The sequence below is a fragment of the Struthio camelus genome, chromosome 11, assembly GCF_040807025.1.
Source record: "Struthio camelus isolate bStrCam1 chromosome 11, bStrCam1.hap1, whole genome shotgun sequence".
In the NCBI taxonomy this organism is placed as follows: Eukaryota; Metazoa; Chordata; class Aves; order Struthioniformes; family Struthionidae; genus Struthio; species Struthio camelus.
In genome coordinates this window covers 4,003,744-4,022,317 of record NC_090952.1, presented here as the reverse complement: position 1 = coordinate 4,022,317, position 18,574 = coordinate 4,003,744, and the positions used below count along the sequence as shown (strand labels likewise).

The 18,574-nt window shown below is 47.4% G+C and overlaps 1 protein-coding gene across 3 annotated transcripts; it reads right to left on the bottom strand.

Moving 5' to 3' along the window:
• Positions 1 to 7,199: 7,199 nt before the first annotated feature.
• Positions 7,200 to 15,069, bottom strand: LOC104153982 (uncharacterized). 3 transcript variants are annotated; one of them, XM_068957384.1, is made up of 5 exons: positions 14,677 to 15,069; positions 12,976 to 13,386; positions 11,518 to 11,628; positions 10,712 to 10,749; positions 7,200 to 9,408 (listed from the first exon to the last, which is right to left on the bottom strand). In XM_068957384.1, exons 1-5 carry the CDS (start codon positions 14,822 to 14,824, stop codon positions 9,319 to 9,321), a joined length of 798 nt encoding a protein of 265 aa, XP_068813485.1. In that variant the 5' UTR covers positions 14,825 to 15,069; the 3' UTR covers positions 7,200 to 9,318. The 3 variants fall into 3 exon arrangements, with proteins under 3 accessions (XP_068813485.1, XP_068813486.1, XP_009688447.2); XM_068957385.1 differs by lacking the exon at positions 11,518 to 11,628 and having other exon boundaries at positions 14,677 to 15,068; XM_009690152.2 differs by lacking the exon at positions 10,712 to 10,749 and having other exon boundaries at positions 14,677 to 15,067.
• Between the last annotated feature and the right edge of the window lie 3,505 nt (positions 15,070 to 18,574).

Genomic DNA, 18,574 nt, shown 5'->3' with positions numbered 1-18,574 from the left:
TCCATACTTATTCTCGTCACTTCCCTCCCAACAGACCAGCTCTGCTGTGAGGAAACTGTACTCCTTTCTTCCAGAAACTTCTCAACCAATTGCTCCATTACAAAGAAGGAAAAAAAAAAGAGCTGTTGCACTGACTACCTGTGATGGGGCTGTTCCTTCACAGGAGGGTATTTCACATGGACCAGGTTAAGGTGCTTAAATCAGAAGATAACTATGTAGTCTCTACCATCGTGTATCTGGTTAATATAATCAAGAATATTTTCACAGGGAAAATTCAAGACATGTTTTTAAAAATATCTAATGATCTCCAGTAGGCCCCCAAGCCAAAGGGAACCCTGTTACTGCAGTTGATGGCATCAAATCTGCAACAACCTGCACGTCACATCCATGCGAAGGACCACTGGAGCAGGGGCTCATAGGGAAGGCATCCCCCTCAAACCCTGGATGTACCCTGTACATCCTGGCAGCGTTCTCATTTTTTCTCACTAAAAAGGATTGTGTCTGTTACGTAAGGCAGAACCCTTGCACAACACATTGCAGGACAAGATGATCCTGCCCCAGACCAGCATGTCAGGGTTTAGCAGTGAGCTGGGCAAACCCTGGATGTGTACTGAAGGTGTATCCCTGTTCTCTCAATCTCTACACCCATTTTCCTCCATTCCTGCCAAGGTGCTCTCCACAGCTGACACCAGATTGCAGACCTAGATGAACACAAATGGAGAAGACATCCCAGACAGGGTTTTCTCCTTGAGAAAGCTGGATCACAGTGTGAATGCCTTCTCTTCAGGGGGAAGTTGGGCAGCAGAGACAACTTGCAGCTCTTCTAGCACCACCTTCTGTCTTTGGTTGGGACAGCAGGACAAGGCTTGCTGCCTGCTCCACAGTGAAAGGACAGTATCCTCGGGATGGGGTGGCAGGTGACACTGACATCTACAGCCACCATGTGTGATGCAGTGATGCAGTGATGCAGGGCAAGGGATGGGTCTGGGTCTGGAACCTCAGCTCCACAAACCCTTCGTATGCCCAAGCCAGCAGAGACACAGGAGACCTGCTGTGATCCCTCTGCAGTGCTACAGGGGTAACCTCAGAGGTGCTCTCTGAGATCCTTCCCACTGGCCTGCCAACAACTGCTAGCCTAGACTAGAGAGGACAGATGTGCTTTGGATAGGGTGCAGGGGGAGGCGGGGTGGGTCTGTGTAGGCAAAGGACCTGGGGAGATGAGCAGAGATTCAGCATGCACATGGAAGACTGCAGAACCGTAGAGGGACTTTTTAAGGGCTGTGGGGCAATCTGAGGACGTGGTGGTTGAGAATCACCCCTTTTCTCCCCCTTTTCCCTACTCCCTGTTCCACATTCCTGACCATAACTGCTCCTTCTCCATCACTACCTTGGGATGAAAAATCTGTTCCATCTGGAATCACAGACCTTCCTTTTCCTGTGCAACACCCCACTACCAATTCCACTCCACAGATGCTCCCCTAAATGCAGGAAGAACTGTTAACCCTCCTACCTGCTAAAGAAGAGAAGGAGAAGGACAGGCTGAGCTCCAGACCACTTTCAGGCTCTTTCCTGTGCTGTGTGGGAGAACTGGGAGAACAAATGTGGCTGGAGCAAGGTAGAAAGGCAAGGTGAACACTGGCAACCAGGACTTTGCAGTCCGGTTGGTGCCAATCTTGAGTAATGAGAAAGGAGAACTGAAACTACGAAGAGAAGATAATCTAAGGAAAAGATACGCATCTCTCCAACCCGCTACACCAGCGTAGGACAGACCTGTTCCCTCTCCCGGGCATGGGCATCTTTTCCTCTTCAGTGCCACTGGAAGAGTCAAACCCCCAAACCACCTCAGATGTTGAGATGTGAGCCATGCAAAAGTGAAGAGCTCTCAATGGAATGTGACCTAAGTGCCAGTGCAAAATATGCTTTTAGAGATGGGGAAAATGGATAATTCACTGGACAAAATATGTCTACTTTTATCCTATTCATGTAAAAACTACACAGGCTTGGTATTCACAGATCAAGACAAAAACAACTGCTTCTACTTTAGGTTGCATTGATGATTCATTAGACAGGATGGAAAAACAGAGGGATGACCAAAATGGTCTCAGAGAATTATTTGTCAGACCATTTGGTATTCCAGATTAGTTTTTCACAAGGAGATATTAGTGTAGAAATGATTTAAAGATAAGCCACCTCACCTGAAAAAATTTCAATGTAATCTGAAAAATAGAAGAGAACACAAATTCTTGCAGTTGATTATGGTTTTTATTTTCCCAATAACACCTATTTTGTTAAACAACTTAAAGAGCTTTGAAGAATTGCATCTGTGTAGGCACTCTGAAGGTTAAAAGCCAGGAGAACATGCATTCTGGAAGATGGTACATCTACATCATCAGGGAATCCACAATCTACATCATCAGGGAATCCACATCTGCCAAGGAACAACTGTTCTCTGCTTTTGTTTTTACCTTATTTGACACTCTTTAATGGACACCAGTAGATCTTTAGCCTCTTGTTGAATGCAGTCCTTTTCTCCCCCCCCCCACCCCACAAGAGTGGCTGAAGCAAGAAAGATAGTGCTAACCCCAGACATGGCTGGGTAGGGAATAACTCTGTGGCATGACTTACCAAGGAGCTGGCCCTGCTCCAGGAGAGAACTAGAGCTCCGAGGTGGCCCTGCTGTCCCCTTGTCCAGCAGCTTCCTAACCACCATTCAAAACTGCAGGATCCTACCTGTTTGGTTATAAGCGAATTGTCACTTCAGCATGGGGCAGAAGCTGCCCTCTGTCCTGCAGCACCTGAACTGTGCAGAAGGAATAATTTATAGCCAGTCATGAGTCAAAATTTATCCTTCTGAAAGAGCTCGCTCCAGAAATGCACCTTTCTAGGAAACAGAAATGTGTCTTTCCAGAAATGTGTGGTTGCACTGTAGGGGTAACCCCAGATCTTCTCCTGCTGCTTTTTAGACAAGATATACAAAGTCTGTGTAGTTTCTTCTTCCTTTGAAATATCCACTCTGAAGGATGAAATCTGTCAGGAATTCAGGCTTTCACAAACTTGAATATCTGCACCTATGGGTGAGCTCTAAAAAGCTAGGGCAGGTCTATCCCCGCAGGATGCGGCACATGGGTCAGTCCAGAGAAGCTTGGAGTTAATGCTGTCCAAATAATGTCATCATTTTTCCCCTTTAGACAGGATCATTCCTCTAATTCCTGCTGGAGCTGTGGCTCAGGACAGCCACTAAAGTGTTTACAAGAGATATTGCTGTCCAAAACCTGCCCTGGAAGTTGAATCAGGGATGATATTTACAGAAAATGATGTTTTCCTTCTCTCACATTGTCCTGGTTGTGTGGACTTAAAGCTTTATTGAAGGCTGATGTAAATTCCTGACAAATTCCTTTCCAATATGTTTTCCATGGAAAGCTTGCAAGGATATTGAACCTAGGTGGATCCAAAGAAAAAAACACAACAAAAGGCCCTTTCCTGTAAGGAACAGGCTGCACTAGGCAGCCACACGCAGTGAAACACACGTAGTGATTTTGTCTTTATGCAGCACAGACAAACATGTGCAACAGACCCTAGTTCTGCTCATCCCACATCCATTAGCAGGGACATTGGGTTCAGAGCTACTGACTCCAGTTACTAACAGATTTAAACAAGACCCAGTAGAGAGATGAGACGTTTATACCTCAGGAACTGAGGCTAGGAGGACCTCTGGGCTTTGTGGCTTTGAAAGCTTCGCCAAACACACTTGTAGTACTCCCCACCCAGAGGTGCATGAGGGCGAGTCAGAGCCCAGGAGGCCTGCGCTGTGTTCCCTCTGTCCTTCATCCTCACTCCTTGGCAGCACTTCCTCGGCACCCACTGTTAGGAGGTTGGCAGCCTGTGGAGTCACACAGTGCTCTCTAAACATGTAAAGGGCAGAGAGCCATCAGGAGACTTCTACAGAGGTTTGGAGGGAACATGAGGGACAAGTGAGGGCAGAGGAAAAGGCTCTTTCTGCTCCATAAGCTCATCTCCATTCCCTCTGTCACCCTCAGCCCAGGTCCCTCCTTGAGCCATAGACCTCCCATGCCCTCTACTATTGCCACCTTGATCTCAAGCAACTACTTATCTCCACTGCTAGCATCCCCTCCTCCTCCTCACTTCACTAGGTGCTGAGGAGAGGAGGAAAGAGCAGGAAGAAACCAGGGCCAACAAGAACTGCCCAAGGGGCTTAGGAGAGGCCTGGCGTTCAGGGCTTCCCAGTGCCATCATGGTAACGGCAGATGAAGGGAAAAGAGAATTTGTTTTCTGCCTCCCCCCCTCCCTCAGCTGAAGGCAAAGGCAGCTGAGCTTCCAGCCCGTTTCCAGGCAGTGATGAGGCCTCACCATTTCCTGCTCTGGAGCTGTCACCTTTGTCTGGGCCAGCATCCAGTCCCGGCCCTGTTGTGTACTACAACATCTCCTTGGATGTCAGCAGAAAACCCTAACTCATATCTGCTCTGTTTCTCAGAAAGGAGTAGATATTGGGGAGAAACCCGTCTGGAATGTGCTTAATCAGTGTCGTGGTGCTCGGTCGTGGAGCAGCTTTGGAGCTGATGAAAATAGGCATGAATTTCCTGGACAAGCCATTTTTATCATATTCACACATGAAAACTATAAATAACTGCTTTGTGAAATATACAAAGCAAATTATCATCTTTACTTGAGACTGTGTCCAGTTCTTGCTCACATTTGTTAGCCCTAATCCTACATGCTATATGTGCACCACATGGGTAGGGAGTACTCCTTGAGCAATGGTAAGCAGGCTCCCTGTTAGCACTGCCTGTGCTTTGGAAAAGGTCTTGGGAACACCCTTTTCTTCTCTGGGAGACTCGATCCAAATTATTGACTGTAGCTCTCAGCGATTCAGAATACCTTGGCAGAGGCAGGAGCAATGTTAAGCCAAGACTGATACACTGATCCATGGGAAGAGGAGTAGGCCTTGGACCAAAACTACCTGTAAAAACCTGAAACCAGCTCAGTTGAACGGGATGTAAGGGATATGCCCTGTTACCTCTCTGTATGTTTTGCCACGTGGAGCTTTTCCAAAAGACCAGAAACCATCTCAAAACACAGCATGGATGGAAAATCAGGTGTTGATTGATGCCCAGACAGGTGGAGATGGCTGCAGAAGCTTTCTGTGGGCTTTCCATATTTGCTAACCTGCAGGCAGAAGAGACAGGCAGAGCCATCCCTTTATTTTTAACAAGAAATTTTTAACGGGACTGGCTTTGCCCTTGTCATAGTACAAGAGCCAGAAGGGAAGCACTTATGGCAGCAGAGGGCAGGAAAACTCCATGAATCCTGTAGGGAAAATGTGAGTAGGAGCAGAGCATGAAGTATAATCGGGCCATATGTCCCTGTGGGTCTAGCTAGTGCCTGGCAGATGGGATGGACCTTTTGGTTTCTGAGCATGGATCGTGTAAGTAAGTCGAGAATTCAGGCAGTCTAGAATGCATCTGAGCAATGCTCAGATTAATTCTTCCTCCACTTTGCAGTACTATTCTCTATGACTGTCTTTGTTTTTCTACCTCCTGCTTCAGTTCAGCCTGGGACACTGCAGACCTCAGCAGCAAGCACTGAGCTCGGGGTTTCCGGCTCATCTAACCACGCCTGAGATAGGAGAGAGCTGTGCAAATTATTGTTAAGAACTTCAAAGCCCCCCAAACTCACAGCTTCAACAGCAGTGCTTTGCTGATGGCTAGCAATCTCACGCTGTCTTCTTCCCACATCTTCATGTTCCCGGTTGCTCTGACCATACATGTGGTGAGTAAGATGGGTCATGGCAGATATAGCATCCTCCCAGGCTTGATACTGCCCCAGACTACCAGTTGTGCTGATTCACAAACTGCTCTGCGCAGGTGCAAGCCCATCCTTGCCTGCAAAGTCCCAGGTACATTAGTTGATGCTTTTCTCTCTAGTCCTGCCTATCATGCTTTACCAGAGTTAATAATTGTCATTATAGGGTCTATGAAAACAAAAAAAATCAATGCAGTGAGCCTTCTTTTTAATGGACAAACCCATGCAGTGAGATTAGACCCTACAGCACACACATTATCCTTTGCAGATGTGCTGAAAAAGGTGGTGGGGCCAGGAAGTTAGAGCAGAGGATGGCTTCCTGCCCTTCTCTGCATTTCAATTTCACAGTTACTAGTTTTGATAAGATTCAAGCCCGAGTCTTCCAGGGTTTGGACAACTGCAGGGTAGTGGGTGGGTTCCTGAGGGGGTCAGAGGAACTGGGTGGGATTGCAAAGGTAAGAGCTGCCAAGAGGGGCTGGGAGCTCAGCAGGGAGCTGCTAGGCACGAGGAGGCTAACCAGAGGGCAATGGAGGTTTCAGAGGGGGTATCATTCAGGACAGGGTAAGAGTGAGGCACCGAGAAATTTTGTGAGACTTTAGGAAGCTCTCTCCTTCTCCCACACACATTTTAGACCAAACTCATGGAGTGCCTATTGGTGGACTGAAACTGGCAAAGAGTCATAAAAAACAGAATGAACAATTTACTGGGCAAATTTTGGCTATTTTTATGCAGTTCATGCGGACGCTTGTTACTGCTGTCCAAAAAATGCATTATTTCCCTTACCTGTGATGAAGTCCACTGACATCTAATAGTTCTCCAGCTACTCCCATGTGGCTATTAACCTTGTTGCAATTCACCTCTAAGCACCCTTTGGAGCCTATAAGGCTGGGTTCTCAGCTCTTACAGCATCAGGATGCCAGGGAAGCAAATTTTACCTACTCCAATCTTCAGTGAGGATAGAAATACCTCTGATAGCCAGTGGTCTCACAGAGAACAACTGCAAAAGGTGAGGAAGACCAAGCAAGTGCATTTATCAGCCTTGGGCAGGGTCCTGTTTTCCACCCTCAGAGTTATTCTACAGGTGAGTACTGTTGATCTGAGACAAGCTTCATGGCACCTTGCTTCTAAATGCCCCCAGGGATGCTGTGATGTGAGAAAATGGCAGAGCTACTGTTCCTGCCCCTCTCCCCAAAAAGCAACCATAAGAGACTTGAACTGCAGTCCCCCAGTCAGGGCTAGCCACAGATCTGGGGCAGCTGCTGCAAGCTCAACCATTGAGTTTAATTCACAGTCACCAGCCCGAGAACTACGCACACCCCCTGTACACAACATCTGAGGGAAGTTTCCAATATTAACATTCCAGTATTAACTCCATTTCCAATATTAACAACATACAGAAGCAAGCAGAAAAGATCTCTTCACATTGCAGTCATAGTGGGTAGTCCCCTCTCAGGAGCTAGGACTGGTCAGTTCAGCAATACTATTGCAGTGGAGTCGCAGAACTGCAGCAGGTTGCATCCAAACTGAAACATCCTGGATGCCACCAGCTGTATCTTTGATCCAGGCTGTTGCATCCCCACAGCTTGCCCTTCCCAGGCTCACTGAGGAGCAGCCGGATGGAGTACAGGTCCTGGAAGGGCCCATGTATCCTGGGACCCTGGGATCCAGCTGCCGCAGAAACTGTGCAGAAGCCCAGCTGCTCGTCTTTGACCACACAGAGTGCACCAAAAGGAGCTGGTCGGGCTTGCTGCTGTTTCACCGTTGCCAGCCTAGGAAGGGCAACTATCAGCTTATAAGCAGCAATGAAGGATAGTTGTCTTTCGAACATTTCCACTGTACTGTGAGTGAGTGGAGATGTCTGAAGTGCCCCCACAGCTGATAGAGGAAGCTGCTAACCGGCCCTCTTTGTGCACAGGGTTTAACTCACGAACATGCAAGCGAGCATGGGCTGTCCCTGGGACTTACATCTCAAAAAATGGGGAATTCACATGCAAGCTGCGCATCTCAGAGCAAAGTGTGGTGTCAGCCCTCGGGGAGAAGAACAGGCACTTGCATTGCTCAGTTTGGACGTACAAACTGTACTCGATTTACTTTATGCAGATTGTGCAGTTTCACCTCTGTGAAAAAAATATATTCTGCCAGGAAATTTTTCTTTCAGAAATTCCACAAATACTGGCAGTTCTTGGGAACCTATAGCCAGGACTTCAAATCAAAGCTGGTCTGTTACAGTAGAAGTGACACATGTATCAGACTAGAGGTGCTGGATGCACTATCACGTCGTTATCCCAACCAGCCCTCTCATCATTTTTAAAAATATTCAGATATTTTTATTGCACATTTGATAAACCTCTGGTGTTTTCCCTGGGGTCTTCCAACTGCAAACTCATAAGTATGCATTTTCCAGTGATGTTGCAATCTAGCCAATGCTGCTTGCTCTTGAGTAATATTTGGGAAGAAATAAGAAGCATGACTCCTAAATTCCCACCAATTCCATGGATTTTATATTAAGGCAGTTTAATTAATTGATTCTGGGTTAGACTGAGTAGCTTTGAATGCTTCAACCTCTGTTCATCACAAGCAAGGCAGAGCACCCCAGGAACACTGAGAAGTGTTTGTGAACGCAGCCCGAAGCAGTGAAGCTGTCCCACTCAGTCTGGGACAGAAACCTACTGAACACTGTTAGACTATTTGCCATGGGAAAGACTCATTTTGATTACATAGAGGAGGGCTCTCACCATTCACAGATGTCACAGTCGTGACAGGAGAGGATCTTGCCCCACACCAGCCCTGTCCACTGGCTTAGAGCTGATATTCAAAGTTTATGGACACATTCAGTCTGTGACATTGCTCTGAACCGCCTCTGCCCAAAACCATATCTACTTCTAGCAGCAACTGATAGGGCTCTTGTCAAAGTGTATTCCATGAGAGATTGATCAAGATTTGGGACCTTGGTAAATATAAATTAAGAAATCACCAAAGCACCAATGTCTTCCAGGTTTCCCTGGAGTGGAGAGTGGATCAAGTGCTATTTATTACTCCAGTACAACTATACAATACATTGACAGAGACAACAGACGTAAAGGTTATGAGGGACAAGGTAACCTGTAGCAGCATCTGATCTGGAACTCTGTTTATATAAATACAGAATTAACCCAGTCAGTTAGGGACTCAGGAGATGTGCTATGTTATTTCTCTGGTTAGTTTGGGCCCATGGCCCAAACTGTTTGGTCTTATAGCCAAAAGGCTATGCTCAGAGTACAGGCGCGGTTTCTGGGCGTTAACCCCATCAACAGAGCTGACATCTTCTGGGAAAGTGTCCTGCTCCCTGCCAGCTGGAGCCATCTCAACAGTGCTGTGATTATTCCTTTAAAAAGCATCTCTTTTTCCCGATGAGGAGTTCTAGCTTGGAACAAATCCCACAGCTTTGTTAACTGCTCTTGTACATTGTCTTTGAGCTACCATTTGCATACATACTGTGAGCACACCACAGTTTTTTGGCTACCTCTTCCCAAAGTAGATGTCATTTGTATAAATCCTTTCCGGATCTGCCTCTGACCATTTTTCCCAGGGCTCACTAGGACTTTGGACCTGGGTAAACACAAATACAGAAAACATCAAAGATGAGAGTCTTTGCCTGGCAGATTCAGAGATCAGCATGTGAGTCTTATTTATATAGGGCATCCTTGGGCTGCAGCTTCATCCTCTGGCTTCAGACCAGATAGGAGCTGAGTCTGATAGAGGAATACATGAGACAGGGGGTAGATCCTAGTCCACATCCCAGGGCATAAAACATGGAAGCAGCAGGGACACAAGGGACCTGCTGTGCTTCCTCCGCCAAGCATTTTGCCCTAACCTCTCCATGAAACCTGAAACCTGGCACTCCCTGCACCTTGAGACTGGCAGGGCTCAGGTATGTCACAGCCATACCTGAGGTTGTGAGTGCTGCTCTGAACAGAGACAAAGACCCCTTCTTTGCACACTGCTACACAAACTGCTGCAGCTGTTGGCTTCTCCAAGGAGCTGAGCTCTAGGCCTCTCCCTAGCACTGGCTAAAAGGCTGCTTGACCCTCCCTAACCAAAGGTCAGCAGGAATACAGGCCCCAACACCCCCTGAGCAGGGGCAACCTATAGAGCTCATTGGCAGCAGCTAGACCTTGCTAGAGCTTCCTGGGAGAAGTTAAGGCCTCCTGTAGCTGTCCTTACTTAGCTCTCCTCAGCTGGCAGCAGCAGGCACCCTCTATTTCCTCAGAGGGTTCCCAGAAATCCCCCACAACCTCCAGTAAGGTTGTCAGGGGATCTAAGTAGAGGCTAGAAACTTCTGTGCAAACTGATGCATCTGTTGGCTGCCTCCATTAGCTGCACTGGAGGAGAAACTCCCTGTACACTGCAGGGATAGTACAAGAGGGGATGGAGGATGCTGACCCACTGCTAGGCCAGCACCCTCCCAGGGTCCAGAGATCTTCTGTTGTCACACAGCACTTTTATACACACATTTACCTCTGCTCAAACAAGGATGGCCACCTCTTCTCCCCTAACTGAGGAAGGCAACAGGAGAGAGAAGGGACCAGGACCAAGACCATGGTCAGACATGATCCTGTGTTTAGAAGAGAACAGAAACAGGGTGCAAGGTGCAAGACTGGACCTCCTTCTACAAAGGAGCAGTTGTCCTGGTTTGATGACCTACAGGGAGTAAATTCAGACCATAGGGCCAATGCACTTCTTAGAAGGTCTGGACATTGCCAGGCAGCTTGTGGTATTATACGTGCTTGAGTGCCTTACTATCTTAGTCCTCATGAAGAGATTCCTATTAACTAACTCAGACTGATTCAAGTGAATGTGTATCCAGAATCTCCCATATTGGAGCTGTTTTTTTTTTCTCTTCTTACTTTACCTGTTGATTTATGAATCTCATCAGCTGTTGAACTGCTCCTGCAAGAAATTTCTTTGCTTCAATATTTTTTTTGCATTGATATTTGACAGTCACATTGATGAACAAAGGTGCCATTTCTGCCTAGGAAGCAAGCACTGCATTGTCTTTCCGAAGACTTTTGAGCCAGCTACCAATGATACAATGTGGATGTTGCTACAGGCTGCAGATTTCTGAAAGATCTTCCTCAGAGTACAGACAGGAAATGCTGCTTATAAATAATGGCACCATTCATCCTGCTGAAGGAATCTTTAAGAATGTGGTTTTCAAACATATAATTAGTAAGATCTGGAGAATCTGTGGGTTTCCAAGCAGAAACACACTAAATATCCCCTCATCATTTTACGTCACCCACTTCAAAGATTTTAGCATGCAGATGTATTACTAATTTGTTCCTCTTTTCTACAGGAACAATCTTTTTTTCCCCACAGTGTAGTGAGCTTGAGCTCCAGAACTCAGAGACCAGCATGTTGTAGGAACCAGCTTCATGCAGTACACCCATGCTGTATCTGATACCTTACACTAAAGGTATCAGATACCTTACACTAAATTGCAAATTCCAAACATGGAAACACATTCAGTGACTGTACATCGGGCCTTGGAGCTCAGCTGGACTGCTGGCTTGCAGCATCCAGGATGTTTCATGTCACTGTTTGTGAGGGAGAAGACATCTGCGTTTCTGGATCTACAGGACTACAGACCGCAAAAATATTCAGGAGGAATCAGGGCAAGAGGGTGTAGAGGGGAAATATGGCACTAGATCCACTCACCACTGTGCCATGCATAGCAGAACAGCAGCAGAATTAGCAAGGTGAAACAGAAGCATCCAGCAATAATAACAGGGATTTTCTGTCCAAATCTCCCTCCTCTGGCGTCATTGTCTGAAATATGAAAGGAAACGTTTCCCATGAGTATTTTATAAAGAGCTAATTATAACTGTTTAAATATATTTAGCACGGAAGGCTCCCTCTGGTTGCAACACAGGAAATGACGGATCACTACTACCCTCCGTGTAAAGGAAATTTGTTGGTAGGGCACGGCCATCTCACAGGTGGGACGTGTAACCTCACCCCGGCTGCAGCGTGCCTCCCCCCATGCCAGCGGGCTGCGCTCCGGGTGCTCTGAGCAGCCCTGGGGAGGAGACAGGCCACCGTCACCGGCCACCGGCCGGGCTCAGCCCCCTCAGAGAGCACTGCAGTTGTGACATGTAGTGCAGGGCAGATTAGTTCTCATGAGGAATGCAGAAAATTCAACTAATTCTTTATTTGCGGTGAAGTTGGCTGTGGGCTTTTCTAATTGACTGCAACTCGTCCCATGAGTTTCAGTTTTCACTGAGCTCTGGAAATGCCTCTCTTCTAAGAGCCAGTTCTCTCAGAATTACTTTGTGCCAAAATGCAGAAGTTTTTATGTAAATTATTCATATTATATCACATTCAGATGATACAGGCAGAATTATCTCATTTATTTGACTTTTATAGCAGATCGCAACAGGGGCGTTAAGACAGTCACTGTTGTGAATAGAGTCTTGTGTATCTCAAAGACAAAGATAAGGCAATAACATTCGTTGGAATTAACCTAACGTAAAGTTAGAAATATTAAAGGGCCGCACGGATCAGAGAGGAGGTTTGGACACATTGCAGAAATGCGGCAGAAAGTTTACACAGCTAAACCCATATGCCACTTGAAACAGAGACAAAGCAAAGTCTAGATTACATGGCAAAGCCAAAATAGATATTCCAACCTGGGCCATTTTGCTAGAAGAGTCTGATGATCCAGGTCTAACAGGTAATGAATTAGTTTCCTAAGAACCCTCTAGGCTTTTTTTTTTTACTTGCAAATATCACAAGCCACAAATTTATGTATTTTTGTAGACATCTAGACTCAAGTTTGTCATTTGATTCATATGAAGGTGTAAGCTGTTCTGAGCCATAATTCACATCTTTGCCAGTGAAAACTAGCTTCCTTTTGCAAAACCTCTCTCAGTGATTCAGAGGAAGTTCAGACGTGTGCTTTTTAGGAGAGTTATTTCATCTGGCGGAAAGGTTGGAACCAGCCAGCTGCTACTGGAAAGACTCACAGCCCCTCAGCAGCTTCCTCGGAGCTGACTGACCCCCCACATCTGTGCAACTTAAAAGAGATCTGAACAGCGTTGCCTGTTCCCCGCCCTGGTATGCGTTTGCTCAGGGTAGGTCAGGCGTATCAGAGTGCACGGCCAGTGCCACACTTACCAGCACCTGCATCCCTGGGGGTGCCATGATGCCTGCCGTACACAGTTAAGGTGATGTGCCTGGTTTGGATCTGCTGCTTGAAGGTGACGCTGTACACCCCGCCGTCGCTGAGCTGCAGGTCCCGGAGCAGCAGGGACGCGTTCTCAGGGAAAAGCACAACGCGACCTCGGTACACGGCGTGTGGGAAATGCTTTGCAAAGCAGTGCTTGGGAGCCCCCTCCGCGCTCAGGGAGCAGTTCAGCACCGTGCAGGTGATGAGCGCGTCCGAGCGGTTACTGAACGTCCAGTGAAACGACAGTGGGAAGCAAGAGGAGTTTGTGAATTTGTAGGAGACGGGCAGGAGCACGGAGTGGCCCACAGTGCCATTGACCGAATCCTGAGGGGCTTTGAGGACAAGTGCCTGGGAGAGACCTGCAATAAAAGGTGAAAAGCAAAGATCAGCAAGACCATTTTTACAGAGAGTTCGGGCAGCCTGCCTTTAATTTACAAATTAATTTTATTTACAAATGTCCCTTTTTCATATAGATAAGAATAGATAATAGAAGTGGCACGCTAACAGCCAGTCCCAAGTATTTACACCTTTCCCGATCACGGTTGCTTCTGGTATAGGACTCTCTGGGAGGCTGTTGTCCAGACAGCAAATATTTAACTGCCCAAGGCTGAGAAACAGGAATCTTGCTCTGAAATGGATGGGGGGAAATCTCATACTGTTGTAATCTGCTATCGTTTTCCCTTTATGCGACTCTTATTTTTTTCCCCCCTCTCACACACAGACCTAGTGCATGGCCTGACTGTAATGTATTTTTTTGCACAGATAAATCTGTGGCCTCTCACTGAGCACAGTCCTGCTGCTGGCCAACCCAGATGCAGGAGTGAAAGCAATGAAGGTAATGCTGACCCCAGATATGGCTGGGAGCGATTAACCCCGTGGCACGACTCAGCAAGGGGCCAGCCCAGCTCCAGGAAAGAGCCAGAGGCGTCCCTGCCTTCCCCTTGTCCTCCTGCCGAGCCCCCCTAGACAAAAAGTGCTTTGAACTCTGTAGCTAGGCTTTTAGGGGGCTGAAAATATTGCAAATCTCATTTGCAATAAACCTCTGAGCGAGGGGCGCAGCTGGGCCAGCTGCAGCCCCCAGCAGCTGCTGCTGCCCAGCCTGTCCCCGAACGTGCCACGTGCACGCTGAGGCCAAGCCATGCAGCACAGGTGGGACACAGGCTGCAAACCCACAAGTGCAGCAGGCACCTCGCAGGTGGCACAGGCTGCCCAGGGACCTGGGCATCTCCCAAAACACTTCCGAGGCTGGTACCTGGAGCAGCTGGTGTGAGGTCTTTCCCAGCAAAAGTTGGAGAGAAGCCAACGCACTGCCCCAGCGATGAGGGATACCCTGGGGGTGGAAAGGTTGGGGCCACTCTTCCTCCCCTGGCCTAGGCAGTTGAGGGAGAGAGCTAGACTGGGAGCCTCCAGGGAACAGACACGTCACACCTCAGCGCCCGCTGCCCGAGCGGAGCTCCAGGGTGGAAGTGTGATGCCCAGCCTGGGGTAAATCCCATATGTCTGAGAGCAAAAAAAAGAAAAGAGTCTGAGAGTAAAGAAGGAAAAGTGCCTTTTGCAGAGTGAACAGCAGAAAAGGTCCCTACTGCACCTGTGCTTTCAGAGGTCAGTTTAATATCAGATAGCAAGTGCACTCTCCTTCCCAGACTTACCAAGCAGCAGGGTGGAGCAGAGGGTCCAGCAGCCCCAGGTAGAGCCCATATTATCTCCTCGGCTGGACCAGAGGCCCTGAGGAAGCACGTCTTTCACTGCTGGCACCACTCCTTGCCCTGAGTCAATCCACAGGTGTCGTCTGGTCATTTAGTGCCTCCAGGATGAGGGGCTTTCAAGGGCTGACAGACTCATGCCTGATCTGCTGAAAACTGTCTGGTGGCCAGCAAATGCTACTGAAATAAAATGTCAGCTCAGGGAGGAAATTACTAAATCTTCCCTAGATCTTGCTTGTGCAGTACAGCTCATTTATAAGCATGGAGGTGTGAAAAGTCTTCACGCTATTCTGTTTAACAGAAGTGTGAAGTAGGTGCGTTTTTTTGTTTTGTTTTTAAGAGTTTGGGTTTGCCAGACATGAGAGATGAAAGCCTGGGACAGGGAGGTATCAGCCGAGGGTGTTTTTGACAGAAAGACATTTCTGCATAACATTTTCAATGACAGGTTTTTGCTGTTTGCAGGATCGTTTTCATGCTCCAGGACAATTTAAGCAGGTGAATACCCCTCCTGCTGAGAGCATCTGGTCCAGGAAAGCTCTGGTACATAAAGCCTGAGGTTCCAAAGATCAAATCCTGGAGTCCTACAGGTTTTCCTAAGGACAGATATGACAAGAGTTGTTTCCAAATACTTCATTAGCTCCACTCACGCATAGGAAGTTTCCTCAGCACTATCAGATGATCTCACTGGTGTGGCAGTGGTGCATCTCCTCCACAGAGGCAACATTATTTATTTTCCACTAGTTGCAACACAAGCAAGTCAAAAATCATGTTTCCATTAGCACACTTCAGGTGTTTTCCCCAACAAAAAACTCAAGTGTCCTGATGCATTTTTACCCTTTCTGCGTTTGTTAAAATTGAGATGCTCCGAAGGTGGGCTTGGAGATACTTTTAACATGAGAAAAGTAAAATTTTCAAGCTCTTAACACCCCTACTTTTTCCCCTACTGGCTATTAGCCTACTTTCTCCCAATCTGCCTGCCCGTGACTAGCTCAGCCCGTGAGCAGTTCAGCCTGGCAGATGAGGGTGAGTGCTGCAAAGTCTTGAGTGCGGCGAGGGACTTGTGAGCAAATTTGCCCCCAGAGCTGAGCTCCTGCTGCGTTAGCAACCGGGAGCAATGCAAGGCAGGATGTGTAGAGCTCTCTGAACTTGCACACAGCTCCCCCCAGAGTAGCTACTTCCTAAACTTAGGGTTCATTCATTTTTTTGGGTTATATGGGGATGCAGAGGCAAGTTTGGTGCTACAAATGCAGGTTTATGTCACTCGGCCAGAGCCAGGAGAACCATTTCATTTTCCTTTCTATGCCAGGTGGCAGCAGAGCTGCAAAGTGAATCGCCTGTTTACCGTGATCAATGCCAGTAGCAACAAAAATCCGTGAAAGGGGAATGCTAATTGGTACGTTTTAAAACGCACATTAAGGGTATAAAACTCTCCCCTTTCACATTCATCAACCAAGCTTTCTTAAAGGAGTTTAAGAAAGCATGAGGCAGAATAGACAGACAATAGGAATTAAAGGGGGTTTTGTGATTTAGTGCCAAAATGCGATTGTGCAATCAAAGGACTCCCACTGCACTCCGGGAGCCTGCTCTGCCAGGAAGCCAACACTAGACAGCGCAACGCAACTGCCCTGCTGGACGGACTAATTCCCCCTTTATTGATCTTACCTGAAATTTTTAATCAACAAGGACTTGACATACCTCTCTTTAGCCTGTTGAGCTACAGACTCACGTGCTGTTCTCTCAAAGAGGCTCATAAGCAACCTTGACCTTTCTCACCCTTATGCAGCAACGAACAGCAAATAACACAAAGCTTTTGTGGGCGCACCCACATACACAAATCAAAAATTCTCAGTAGGAAGAGAAAACATTTTCCCTGTTAGCCGGAAGCTCTCACAGCAGTGCTTTAACCTCACAGAAGTCAGCAGAGCCATTTATAGCAGTCTGCATGACACCCTCGAACTGCCTGACTTCACGTCAAAGCTCCATCACCCACAGGTGAGCAAGAGATATCCAAGCCCTGGCTCCCTCCTTCCGGTCTGGCGTGTGGCCAGGGCTGTCAGGGCATCACTCCTGAGCACTGCGTCACCCTCACTTAGGGCTACCTCTGCCTGCATCGCAGTGGGGAACAATCTCTGTGCACAGCTCAGGCTGTGTGCCTTGTGCAGCTCTGCCATACGGAGGTGACCTACACCCCGCTGTCACTGGTCTGCAGGTCCTGGAGCAGCGGGGACAGGTTCTCAGGGAAAAGCAGCAGCCCTGGCTTGTTGTGTGAAGGTAAAGCTGGTCCAAGCAGTAGCTGGGAGCCCCTCTGGTGCTCAGGGAGCAGGTGCAGATGATGATCTGTTACAGGATGTCCAGTGGAATGACAACGGGAAACAAGAAGAGCCACCAAATTTGTAGGAAATGGGGAGGAGCATGAACTGGCCCATGGTACTACTAACCAAATTCTGAGGGGCTTCAGTGGGGACACTCAGGTGTCCTCCTGCAAGAAAGGACAGATCAGCAGTTCCCCTTTTCCCCAATTGCATTCCCTAATTGTATTTCCTAATTCCCTTCATTGCAGCTCACTTCACCGCAAGGCATTTTTGTGTAGCTTAAATCAGAGATACAGGTCATCTAGCAGTCATGCCAGATACCTTACTTTTCCATATTATCTTGGTTGCAATACTGTGACAAGAGTGTCAGGTCTTGGCAAGCTCTGGGTGTGGATGCTGGGTCTGCTTTGTGCAGAGGGCAGCAGGCCTGATGAAGGCTGAGAAATACAAGCCCTTTCCGGAAGTGGCCTTATTGCAGTTTTGCAATGCATATGTTAACTGCTGTCTTTGTGATAAATGTGTGCATTTGCTGTGTTCAAGTCGCTGTACCCCTTGACTGTGTTGCTATATATTGCTGTTTTTTACTTTCCTGTCACCTCTTAGAATATAGGCTTGTCCCTGGAGCCTGAAAGAGCAGCTGCGTACCACTCAGGGGTGCAGTAGTACAGGAGAAGAAACCTGTGCTAAGGAGAATTTTTTTTTTTTTGGTCATTTCTCTCAAATTGGACCGTTTCAGTTCCATACCTTCTGGTTTTCTGTGAAAAAAATCACCTTTTTAGGACTTAGTGACTCATTGCATTGGTGAGGAGCCCTGTAAATACATACAGTCCTGTTGCTAGGACCTCAGCCCAAAACACCAGGCTTGTTCCATGGCCAATAGGAGTCAGCATCTGTTTCAGTCAGGAGGCTCAGGATAAACCGCTGACATTTTGGCTGCAATAATTTTCTCCTGTCTGTTTATGTAGTTAAATCTTTTCTCATGATAGAAAGCTGAGGGTATGTGGAAAAATCTGTGGTGTTTTCCACGCAGCCCTCAGCTTAGGAGAGCTCAAAGACATGTGCTTCCCATGGCTGAATAATTTACAGAGAATTGCCATGACAAACTGCCCTCCTTGCAGTGGCGATTCAGTCCTCACCAGGACCAAAGTCCAAGGCAGATTTTATATCAGGGCAGCTCTGTTTTCTGAGTCTGGCTTAGGGTCAGAAACTCTACATAGCCTATCCATTACCCGCTTGCAGCAAGCTGCCAAACAAACAAGTGGAGCATGTGGTTCCCACTACCAGTGCCACTGTGAGTGATGAAAGAACCTCTAAACTTTTGATTTTCAGACTCAGGATACTGGAGGCAGTGTGGTACACTATGCCATTTTGCAAATGCATGTTTTTGTGCACTCACTTGTGAAGAAACCCTTCTCTTACAGACAAGAGAGCCCTCACGTTACCTCCAGGAGCCAAGAGGAGACGAGAAGATCACAGCTTTGTGACCATTAGTCTGTGGATGCATCGTCCACTTGTGCCAATGGTCTGGACCA

Coding starts and splice junctions, on each gene's coding strand:
- LOC104153982 (XM_068957384.1), bottom strand. CDS start 14,824: ATGACCAGACGACACCTGTGGATTGACTCAGGGCAAGGAGTGGTGCCA. Junction 13,387..14,676: donor CTGCTCCACCCTGCTGCTTG/GTAAGTCTGGGA, acceptor CTTTTATTGCAG/GTCTCTCCCAGGCACTTGTC. Junction 9,409..10,711: donor TGAGATTCATAAATCAACAG/GTAAAGTAAGAA, acceptor GTGTTTACCCAG/GTCCAAAGTCCTAGTGAGCC.